The sequence below is a fragment of the Vanessa atalanta genome, chromosome 5 (assembly GCF_905147765.1).
Source record: "Vanessa atalanta chromosome 5, ilVanAtal1.2, whole genome shotgun sequence".
In the NCBI taxonomy this organism is placed as follows: Eukaryota; Metazoa; Arthropoda; class Insecta; order Lepidoptera; family Nymphalidae; genus Vanessa; species Vanessa atalanta.
In genome coordinates, this window is record NC_061875.1 from 8832848 (window position 1) to 8845862 (window position 13015).

The following is a 13015-nucleotide window of genomic DNA, read 5'->3' on the forward strand; positions in this document are numbered from 1 at the left end:
AGATTGACGTTATGATAGCCGGCAAAATTCTAAATTTGATTTTCCCGCTCTTTTAGCGCTTGAAGTTGTGTCAAAGTAGAAAATCATATGTCACAATCTTTGCCATTTTATAGGAATTGAAGCGCCACTACATCAATATTTTTTTATTAGTTTGAAAAATTATATAAAAAAATATTACATAATATTTTTGATACAATATAAATACCTTTTCTGTAGGTCCTTCGAATTTTATAATACGTACAAAAGACAAACCACAGAAAAATAATTATGATATTTGAATATTAATATTATCTGTGGTTTCAATGCGATGTTTCAATTTTCATGGATTCGTATTTTATTTACCTTCAATCATCGCAAATACAAAGCTAATTTTTATAAAAAATCTTTTGTCCACCATGTACGGATGGAATATATTTTGAGAGATGTCTAAATTAATTTTATAAATAAAGTTATTTGTGACGGCGGGAGGCTTCGTAGTCTATTTAGATTTACAAATAGTTTTTCCAAATGTGTTGTTTTGATAGATAATGGATCCAAGAATGTGTAGGAAAATCTGTAGTAGTGAAAGTCTTCCAGATGCTGAAAATGAGGAATTTGAAGTATCAAACATTATTGCACCACAAGAAAGTGAAGATAATTTCTTATTGGAGGGCAGTCCTGAACGACACTCCGTTACTTGGCTCGACGACGATCAAATAGATGATTTAGATCTTAATTTAGACCAGACTAACCTATTTTTTCATAGAGTCGATAGTGCAGATGTAATATACAGAAGTAAGAAGAAAAAATGCAAAATGGTTGGAAAGTACGTAATGGGCGACGTGTTAGGAGAAGGTTCGTATGGCAAAGTTAAAGAGATGCTGGACTCTGAGACCTTATGTAGGAGGGCGGTTAAAATATTAAAAAAACGGAAGCTGAGAAGAATACCAAACGGTGAGCAAAATGTACAGAGGGAGATACAACTACTGCGAATACTTAGACATAAAAATGTGATAGAACTAGTCGATGTTATGTACAATGATGAGAAGCAAAAAATGTATTTAGTAATGGAGTTTTGTGTGGGTGTACTTCAGGTAAGAAAAGGGTCGAGACAAGTTAAACATATATTTAAAAAACTAAAGTCATGATCCATGCCCATTTATTACCAGTTTTCTTTATTAAATTTTTTTTAGGATATGCTTGAATCAAGCCCTGGCAAGAAGTTTCCTCAGCGCCAAGCGCATGATTATTTTATTCAGTTGCTGGACGGCTTAGAGTATTTGCATGGCCAAGGTGTGGTTCACAAAGATATTAAACCAGGAAATTTATTATTGACATTAGACCAGACACTGAAAATAACTGACTTTGGAGTTGCTGAAGTAAGTTGTAGTACATTTTTTAAGTTATTATTTCCAATGTGTCAATTTCAATATTATAATAAGTATTACAAAATCCATTAATTCAAATTATAATATTATAATCAATTTATTAAGTACTAAATTATTAGTTTTTGAACTATTAGTGCAATCAATTGTAAAATTCATTCAATTTCTAATTTCTTAACTCTTTCAGGCATTAGATATGTTTTCTCCAGAAGACACATGTTACACGGGGCAAGGTTCTCCAGCTTTTCAACCACCCGAGATAGCCAATGGAGCTGAACAATTCTCTGGTGTCAAAGTCGATATATGGAGTAGCGGAGTCACATTGTAAGTTAATTTCAAGCAGAGATATATTTGAATAAAATATTAATAAGTTTGAAAAACATACAGACAATATTTGCTACTGTATGTTTGCTGTTTGACATAGATCATGTGTAAATATATGTTATCATTTAGGAATTTGGGACGAAAATTTTGGTAGTCTCAATAATAAGTTAACATACACTTTAAGATTGTACTTGTGTCAAGATTGAAATGAACATTATTATGTCTTAATGCTTATTCAAAATTTAGATCTCTCTAATGACATCTTACTATTCTTATTTATAATGTATATCATACTCAACAACATTAAAATGTTGATCTTGGTGTAGTTTTACAAATACTTAGGGAAAGCAATGATTAATTTCATGACATTGTTTCATCAACATCCTGTTAGAAGTATGTGTCAACTGATATGTTTCAACAAATTATGTATTATAAAGGTTATTCAACTGTGTATAAACTCCACTGTTTTTGTTAAGTATAAAAAAGTTGAAGCAATGTGATTTACATTCAATAAAATAATTTATCACTCAACTGACTACTTTAAAATATTCTAGTGATCATGACTTTTATTATAAACGAGTGTGTTATTGAATGACTCATGAGTGATTTAAGTATATATTGTCAACAATACACCTAAGAATAATCTGACCTAAATTCCTGTTTAACAATGGAAAATTCCTTTTGTATTTATATACACATATTTAAATTATACATACAATTTTAATGTGTGCTCTTTTTGCTGATATTATCGTTTGTTACAAAAATAAAGTATATAATATATTCAGAAATTATGCACTAAATAGAATTTTAAGTAGTAGGTAGGATGTAAGTTCGCTAAGATATTTATTGATAAAATAGGAATAACTAAGTTATAATATAAATGGTAATTTTACTAGTCACAAGGCTTTGTATGACCTATTACTTGTGTTTATTCTTCAACTCCTTACTTAGTTTGATGAGTGAGTTAGTGTAATTTATAGGCATGAATGACATTAAAATCCATGGTCGGCAGCAGAAAGACAGTGCAAGGTAGGACATAAATTGTGCTGTGATATTTAAAAAATATAAAAACTCCTTATATTAAATTAACTTAAACAAACTGAATAAACAAATGAAATATCCATTTTATAAAAAAATAATTTCCCATTTTGTAACAAAATTGTTCTTTCACAGATACAACATGACAACTGGGAGGTATCCTTTTGAAGGTGATAATGTTTATCGGTTATTAGAGGCAATAGGCCGAGGGGAACCAGCCCCTCCGCCATCTTCTGTCGGGACTTTACTTGAAACTCTTTTAATGCATATGTTGAAGCGAAATCCTGATGAAAGACCAACTGTACAGGAAATTAAAAGGCATGAGTAAGTCATTATTTTAATATGTAATGATCGATTTATTAGAAAATTACATTAAATTTAATTTATGTTAGGAATTTGTGTAAACCTGCTCGGGCAAGTAGATTCTACTATCACCATATTAATAATAGTACTGTAAATTTTGGCCATAGTGGGTAATTTCCAAGAATAGTAAAGATATATCACAAAGCAAAGTACACCAGTCGATGCTTTGTACTCCTATGGCTCACATGGGCGAATTAGAATTTTAACACTCATAGTTCTGCGGGAAGACCCTCCGATTCGAAATGATGTCGAAATGAAGCTACAGCTTTCAATTTCCTATCTGCTCGGTTGTTTGCTCGACCAATAATTTGGTTCCCGGGATCTGCTGCCTTCTATAACAATTTAGTGGGAGGGAGGGGGGTTGCGCGTAGACGTTAGCTGCCACAGCATGTAGCTGGGCGGGGTGGCCCTACGGGCAGTAAGACGCGCGCGTGTGCAGCTGGGTGCGCGCGCGGCCGGCGCTGGCGGCGGGCGAGGCGGCCGTGGGCGCGCGCTCGCGCCGCTCGGACGAGCTGCACAGCTCCACCGTCGTGCCCTACCTCGTCGAGCGCCACTACGCCACGCCGCACCACTACTTCACCGAGCACGACCTGCGACACGGTAACCGCGGGCCGCCGCACTATATATGCTATTGTAGGATACCTTAATGCACGACCGGCTTTAGGGGAGGGCGACCGGGGCGCCTGCCCTGGCCTCCGCAGGAGTGGGGACCCCGATAGAGATTCCGAAGAGTTAAAAACGTTAATGTTATGTCTAGATATCTAGAGACGGTCGAATTATATTAATATTATAATTTAACTCTGTCTGTTATAAGAGTGAATAAATTATTGACAGACCTTACTGACAGAAATAAAATTGTTCAAATCAATTTGTAAAATAATAATCAGGGGTCTCCACTCCTCTGTTGGTATAGAGCCTCCACTTCCTTGTTGGTTCAAGACCTTTAAATCCGGGCCTGGGTGCTGACGTGTTCTTAATACTGGTCCATCTCAGCTGACTGAGCTACAATAAGATATATTTACAGTATTGATACTCTTCTATAAATTTGTGTATGATGAACATGTCCACGTACAAAATGATTAAACGTTTCGACCTTATGAATCAATCTCATTGCGATCAGGATAATCGTCATCTGGACGGCCGATCTTGATTATAATCGTGATCTAGATCATTCGATAAGCGATTGGACCAGTCGTTAAAAGAACGCGTAACATAAAAAATATTAAAATAGTGCATATAATGGATATCTCAGATATTATATTATAGTAAAAATATGTCGTTTTAATATAGAGTCTGGATGATGATTTATGTTCAATTTCGTACAGGATTTTTAAATATCAAATTAATAATCTTATTTGGTTTAACACATTCAGTAAATATTATTCGTCAAACAAATAAGTCACTGTTTATGTATTTTTGATATTTGTATTTTACATTATCCTCAACCTTCCATTTTAATGTAAATACACATTTTAAGTTAATAAAGTAATCCTTGTAAGAATATCGACGTAATCATAACGATTAGCTAACACATATTACGAATGACATTGACCTCGACGGATCATATCCGACCGGAAGAGATTGTATTGCATATCGCTATCCTTAGTGCAAAAGATCGTATATGATATTGAGTTTCATTATAAAATTTGAATTATTATATCAACGTGTTTTGAAAATTTATTTTGGTGGAAGTGATTTGTTCATCTGCAAACAGCAGTACTTAGTATTGTTGTTTTCCAGTTTGATGGCTCTAACTACAGGCACAAGGGACATAACATCATCGTTCCCGAGCTTGGTGGCGCTTTAGCGATTTTAGATATGGTTAATATTTCTCACAATGCCAATGTCTATGGAGGGTGATGACCACCAGGTGACCAATTCGTCCTTTCGCCAATCAATTATATTACAGTACATTAACAGCCTGTAAATTTCCCACTGCTGGGCTAAGGCCTCCTCTCCCTTTGAGGAGGATAAAAACACGTGTCACTTAACGTGTAGTCTTTGAAGTACAGAATTTTACATACGACCTTTTGAACTAAAATGCATATTCATTCTAAGTACGTTACAGATTCAGACGAATTTAAGAAAGCAGGTCAAGTTCGCGCTCGTATTTGTTCATTGAGTTAGGTTCGTAGCATGGAAATGTTTAATAGCCTTTTGTATAGTATGTTAGATATGATTATTAATGTTTTTTTATCGTTTGAAGTGCGCAATCCCTCCTAACACAGCAATATAATTAGTTTGTGACGCATATCCTTATATCTCGTGCTAATACATAACAAGTAACTTGTTGACTTCTAATACCTTTGATCATTAAGAGCAATTGACTAATAAAACAATTTACCCGTAACTAACCACTTATACAAGTTTGCATTTTCATTTCAGTTAAGTATTAATGTATGGAAACCGCGTTAAGAAATATTTAGATTTTTTTTACTCATGTTAGTAATCCATTGTATTCTATTTTGAGTTACGTCGTCAATGTATTTGACTTTTGACTTCATTCCGCAAGGATCTGAGATAAAATCAAAGTATAGAAAAAATTAACAATACTGATATTGTGAAATATTTCTTTATTTTTTATATTTGAAAGTGTGATACATTAACGTAATTAAGGAATAATCACAGGTGATCACCAAAAAGCTTCAAGAGCCGGTCCGGGTCCGGTAACGTTCTCTAAACTCAAAAAATTTCTTATTTGTAAAATATGGAATACGATTTTTTATATCTATGCCGGTTCGTATGCTACGGAGATGTGTCCGCTGATGTGAATCGAGCTTCGGTATAGAGCTTGCTCGAGAACTTGTTTTTTATTTTTATTTTTAGTCAAGCTTATTTCCTCTATGATCATTAGTGCTTAAGAATTTTACAACGACGACAACAATTTACAGAGCTAGGGGATGGCGGGTCGCGCACGATGTCGACGGCAGAGCTGTCGGACGCGGAGTCCACGCAGTGCAAACGGCGCTGGCACTCGTCGTGCGGCCGCCTGCCCTCGTGCCGCCTCACGTGATCCCCCCAGTGACCCCCCTACGTCACTGTCGTCGGTCCCCTGGCGTGGCTATCGTTACTGAGAATATTTGTATGTACGACGGATTTATGTGCAACGTGGCGTCGAGATCTGCCTTTTGTGATGTCCGGTCTCCTCGAGCGCTTTGTAATTACCGCAGACGTGAATCGACGGGCCTCAGTAGTTTTATGTTTTTGTCAGTTGCACGTAAATCGTAACGTCGCGTGTTGGCGTTTGACGTGATTTATTTTGTGAAACTTATCGCTACTTAAAAATATTTTTGTTAATTATTTGCCCCCGTTGCTAGGCCGATGGAAAGTATGACTCACTTTCTGTTGGCTCTGTCGCATGTTTTCTGTAATTATACCTGATCGGGAGGATTTTTTAATCAGTTTATCTTGTATGCTAGCTTTACCGGTACATACCTATTATTTGTGCAATCAACACATAAAGGTATTGACTACCTTTTACTACCAAAAAAATAAATAAATTTATAGCTAGAAAATAAATATCGAAAAAAGTTTTTATTTTTGTGTCAATCACTTGTTAAAGAAAAAAAACCTTATTTACTAAACATTTAAAGTGAAGAATACCTCGTTTTAGTGTCACTGATTACTTTCAATTTAGTTGCCTTTATATTCATGGATTTTTTTAAATAAAAACTCCACTTCGACTTCGAGACAACCTCTTAAAACATACTAAATAGCCAATATAATAAAGAGATTAAAAGTAAAACATATAATTTAAATGTCACATTCTTACTTGTGAGCTATTTTATAAAAAAAAAAAAACCATTGTGCCTTGTAGTGCGTGTTCAAACTAAGAACCTTGCCAGTATTACCATAAGAAAAAGATAATGATATATTAAAAACACACAAGTAAGGAAATGATATAAAAATGACACACGAGTCTCGAGTGCTATTTGGTACTTTTGTGTCTATTATTAATTGTTATGCGTACAGACAAGTATCCTAAAATAATATGGGAAAGAAGAACTGTCATATAGAGTACATTTGGCATTCAAAAATCGAACCGAATACAACTACAACAAATAAAAAAACAACGCCAGAAGTTTAAATATGTGGCACAGCGGTAAATAAGCCGTTGAGAAAAAAAAATATTGCTAAGTATTACGTGGAAAATATAAAATCGCATATTATTATAAAGTCGACAAAAAATAAATAGAACTATAAAAACTATTTAAATTGATAGAAGGGAAAAAATATTAAGTTATATATACAATGTGTTATATGTATGCGAATAATGTGTGTGTGCCGTGTAGAGCTGGCGTTACTTGGACTTGCATTTCATTACTACTATTTCCTTAAAACAATTCTTCATATTTATAAATCCCACCGACGGAAGTGTCCGAAAATCTTCTCATATTATTTTCTTAATAGAACAATCTATCCTATTATTTTTCCAGAAACATAAACTTGTACATACACAAATTTTCAAAATTATCGTTTGTGCGTAATTTAACGCTATTTCTACGATTACGATCATGAATATTTTTTGTTGGCTAATAAATGTTGGCTCTTGTAATTATAACATTAAATTTATATACAGTCATGATATTTGTATCGGCATTAAGTCATGTAACTTTGAAGTTTTAAAGTAAACCGCAGTAGCCGATTTTACGACAAATACAACAAGCTCCACGTACGCTTTACTGCGTTTCCGCCGATCGTTTATTCTTATAGGAAGTTCGATCATACCTTTTTTATCACCAAGCTGATTTTTTAAAAGGAATGTACAAGATAACATTTTATTTTTGGTAATAACTTGGCTTGGTAGCTGGTCACCACTGCCCATAGACATTGGCGCCGTAAGAAATTTTAACCCTTTTTTTACAACGCCAATGCGCCACCAACGTTGGGATCTAAATGTATACGACTCCACAATAGACACAAAGTTACATGATGCAAAATGTACAACACGACGGTTTTTTTTTAATGTTTCGCCACTTGATAATAGATGGCGCTACATGAAGTGTTGTGCTACTTCCGATTAATTTTAAACAACGAAAAAATGTTGCCTTTGTACTAAACTTATTTATTTATTTTTTAATTATGAAACTGTAACACTAATATCGATAAAGACACCATTGATTTTTTCTAAACATTTATTAGTACGTAGTGAAATGCATCTTCATTACAATTGAATATTTGCTTATCTGATCTCGCTGTCGCGTTTGATCTCAAATGTAAAAGGAAAAGGTGGCAATAAAAATATAACATCGTTTAAACAAATAAAATAAAAGCTTATATTATTTTCTCCGAGAGTCCAATACCACCAAATCGATGTAGCAACCTTTTAATTGTGTTGTAAGTATATCACTTGAGGGCTGTTTTACGATTATTGATTTATCAACAATTAACTGGTAATTATATTAGTTTCTGCATCCATAATTTCACCGAGGAAAACTTTAAATTGTATAAAATGTCAGTTCGTACATAGTACTTGCTTATTTGGCAGAATTTCCTAGTGTTTTTCATTTAGAATATTTCACAATAAACAGAAGATATAATGGAAAACAAAAAATAAAGGAAAGAGTATTTTCTATTTTCAGATATGCGTGGGTTTCAATTGTTTGGCAATTAAGACAACCAACCTAATAAACGTAAGACATTAAAATTTTAGGTAAGTTTGACAGGTTACCAGAGCAAGTCGATGTCACTTGAGACTGGAGTGTCGAATATTCGGACTCTGAATTCGTTCCTTTAATATGTTGCAAGTATATGTATAATATAATACATAGTTCGTAGTTGCAATGAAGACTCGCTGCCGCAGGGCAATAAACGTGCACTTTGTTTTACTCGCTATTCTAAGAAAAGTCTATGATGTCATAGTGACGCTCCATGCTAACATCGATGTTTTAAATGATAAAAAAGGAAACTGGAAAATATCGAATTAACAAAATTAATGATATCGGCGATTAATTCAAATTGATTAAAACATACCGGATGAAATATGAAATTTAAATTCGTGATCGAACATTGTTTATTTTATCTTTATAAAAGTATTCGATTTTACTAAAGTTGTATTCGAAATCGAAATGTAATAAAGTTGCGTGTGTGACGTGACGTATTTAGAACGTAGAATGAATGCAAATAAATTTACGTATTACAGCGTCGAACTAGTGAAATGTACTTAAATGTGTCGAAACAGTAGGTAATTTTTTTTTTTAAATCTATAATAGGGCAAACAGCCCTCAGTGATATCGTTTTTTTTTTAAATTGCATGTTAGGTTAATATTTGTTAAATGGAAATTTAATGTGTTATGCGAATTGTATGCATACATTTAAAAGTTCCTCAGTGTATTGTTGATGTTTAAAATGAAAAATACGTCGTGGCGAGAAAGAGCGTTTTCATTTTCGGTTTTGTTCCAACATTATATATAACGCTCTCGATCTGACCTCACTTTTTCGTGATGAATTTCTTAATTCTTTTTTTTTTATAAAATTTAAGTATAGTATTAGGAATATATATTTCTATAACCGTCGTCTGTATGATTGGTTACGAAAAAACCAACTAGTTGAAATCACTACTGCTATTAAAATGTTTTATAAGTAGAATTAATATTATAAAATACTTAATATTTTCATAATAACATTTTCGTGAAAAATTTCGACCCATAACTTTACTCCTACAAATATATAAACATTAGAATGTTAAAACGGTTTGATGTAGATAAATAAATTATAAAATTTTGTAATAAATCAATCTATAAATTTTTCTAAATCATTAATAGTAAATAGAAGTTGTAACATTTATTTGATATTCTTTATGTATAGTAGGGATAGAGCCCGTTTACAGTCAACAGTAGTGATGTACCGTAAAACATACAGTTTTCGAATTTATCTCTTCTCTGCCCCAAAAACAAAATAATTACTATCGAAATTGTACTAACTAGTATATCGATGTCGTGTATCGCTTATCACTTCGTGTGTTCAGCGACATTCGTTTCCGCCAGGGCCGAATTTAGAGGATAGCAAAAGGGCTGCACGCTTGACAAAAAAATATGTTTAATTTTTATATCTCGTGTTGATGTCCCTTAAATCCGGTCCTGATATAAGTAGAATAATATATTCATCTCTATGTAAAATGTTTGTTTATTTGATATTGCACTATTTTGGTATCTCAGCATACTTCTCGCTATTGCATTTTGCCCAATCATATTAAAATTAAAAAATTATATTCTTAAGTCACCTCTGGATGACTCGCGACAACTTTGTCCATTCGTTTAGTAATATGTGTTTTTTTTTTAATTGTGCGATTGTAGCCGGTAGTTAATAGATTATAAGTTAAATAAGCCATTGTAATGAGATTATTGTGCAGACAATATTACATCGCCAAAGGCGAATTAAAACCTTGTAACCTTCTCGATTTGTTTAAAGAAAAAGTGAGGTCCTATATGTTACTTAAATTTTATTTGTGATGCTTAAACTGATGTATGTGCAGTGCCTGAACTGATTATGAGCAACGTTAAACATATTAAATACAGAGAATATTAATATATTGTAAATAAAATATCTAAAGAATTTAATGTTTGTTTTGTATTTTCATCTACCGCTTCGACTACAATATTGCAAGTCATGATTATGTTTCCGTCTCTTTTTTCCTTTGATAAAATATTATGGGTTAAATTGAGACAGAAACTAAAGCATTCTAGATATTGCGAGTCAAAGAAAAATGTATGAAAAGTGGTCTGTTCCTTCAAAGTAAAGTAACAGTAAGTGTGAGTGTCAGTATGAATGTGTTACTGCTGGGCTGAGGCCTCTTCCTTTTGATGAGAAGGTTTGGTGCTTATTCAACCACGCTTCAATACGGATTGATGAATGCACGTGGAATGGTATTCATCTGACTAATACAGATTTACTCACGATGATTTTCGAAAACGCCAAGCAAGAGTTGAATTATAAATAAATTCAGTGGTTCATCTTTGGGTATGAACCCGCTATCTTCGACTAAGATTATTGTGTTACAGCCATATGGCCATATCTGTACATTATATGGCTTTAGTAGATCATAGATAATATTGTCCTTGTCCCCGAACTTCTATTTAGGATATTATATTCACATCAACTCGCAAATTATAATCGTGTAGTATATTAGTATTGTGATTCGTTATAAACAATAACTGAACAGTCAAATTAGATCAGATTAGCTGAAACCATTCAGAATCAGTCTAACCTTTAGACGATTTCGCACAAAATAAATGGAATTTTCACATAATTAACGATTCTCGTTTTTGAATCCTAGAATTTATCTAACTTAACTTTGAATTCATATTAAATTCGTTCAGTAATCAACCGATTAAAAATCATTATGGAATATATGGGGAAAATATTATAATTACAAATTTGCATCTTTCGATACATTGTTTTTTCTATGTTTATATTTTTTTTTTTTTGATAATTAATGCGCGTCAATAACTACCGAACAGATAAAAAATCCGCTGTCAAACAGAAGGGAAAAATTTCTTGAAATTTTTGTCTTATCCTATTTACTTAAATACAGATTCTAAATTTAGTCGAGTGTAACTGCTTAACGTTCAATGGAGTAGGTAACAAGAGACGTAGTGTTGCAAGTGTCCCGCGGCACCATTCCCAGCCACAATGCACGGAAGTGCTAGTACTTTAGTTTTAGTACCACAAAGCACCTTCCGCTATATCAAGTCTTACCAATTAGATCAGTATGCCACCCCGTGCAGAAAATTTCTCGCAATATGTATTAGTCACAACATTTTAGGAATTTTTCTACGTTTGGAAACGTGTGTCGTTACCAAATCTGTTTCTGGCTTGAAATTATTTCAAATATGTCGCTATGGTATAGCGCTCATCCTGTGTGAATTAAAATATTTTTGAATGGATACCAAATTGATTATTAGAATAAAGTAGGTATAGCTAAATTATTGATACGATAAGCAGAAACGGCATTAGTAAATATATATAGAAACAATAAAAAGTATTTTTCTTAAAAAATAAAGATTTTTATACCTTGCTTCTGTAATGATGTATTCTTCACCGAGTAAAGCTATGGTAAATAATTCCATTTGAAATCTACAAATACAAGTGCATTCTCTTTTTCCTTACCACTATTATACTCTGATGGAATAAACGGTAGGGGCACGACCAAAGAGTTATTAAGAAAAAGGTTTTTCTTTTATTTTTCCGACTTGAATTCATGAAGAAAATTGGTTCCAACTACCCCCATGCTATAAATATCACAAAATAAATATAAATCAAAGCTTGAAGCGAGAGAAGCTACAAACAATCAGAGTTTAATTTTTTTATAAAAACCTAGTAACATTTTGTATTCATTAAATATTCTCGTCCTAAGCCGCTGCCTTGCGGGCTAGCTTAAAAGTGGACACTCACAATTAATTTTACCACTAAAACAATACTTTGTAACAAAGAGTTTAGACGGTTGAACCATTAGTAGTAAAAAGTGTAAAATTGTTTTGTTTTAGTAAGATTTCGTTTAAGATCGTCAGTCATGTTTATAATTATTATTATATATTTTTAGCAAAAAATATACTCGTTTATAATTCAATTATCAATATATTTACAGATTTTTGCAATAACTTTTAGGAATCAATATGACTTTTTATTAATAACAAGATACTACTTTCGAAGTTACTGCAAATAGCCTGAGGTGCGTACGCATCGGAATGGTGTCATCGCTTGGGTACGAACCGAGTGAAGGGTTGTGAACGAACTCCATTAAATGATTTTCTCATTGTCAGTATTTAAAGGTCAAGGTATTTTCTCAACCTAATCGCTCTTTATTTTTTTTATTTAATTATCTGTTTACTGATATCGTGTTCGTGAACGTTTACATATCAACTTTAATAGGCTAATATTCATATTTTGTGGTTTACACTTCTTGTTTTGTATACATTAAAAGTAGG

At 33.0% G+C, this 13015-nt stretch overlaps 1 protein-coding gene across 1 annotated transcript; it reads left to right on the top strand.

Annotated features, from left to right (window-relative positions):
* The first annotated feature begins 316 nt into the window (after window positions 1-316).
* LOC125063947 (serine/threonine-protein kinase stk11) lies at window positions 317-10602 on the top strand. The gene is made up of 6 exons (XM_047670678.1): window positions 317-1073; window positions 1173-1358; window positions 1552-1688; window positions 2862-3050; window positions 3529-3689; window positions 5981-10602. Exons 1-6 carry the CDS (start codon window positions 528-530, stop codon window positions 6100-6102), a joined length of 1341 nt encoding a protein of 446 aa, XP_047526634.1. The 5' UTR covers window positions 317-527; the 3' UTR covers window positions 6103-10602.
* The last annotated feature ends 2413 nt before the right edge of the window (window positions 10603-13015 follow it).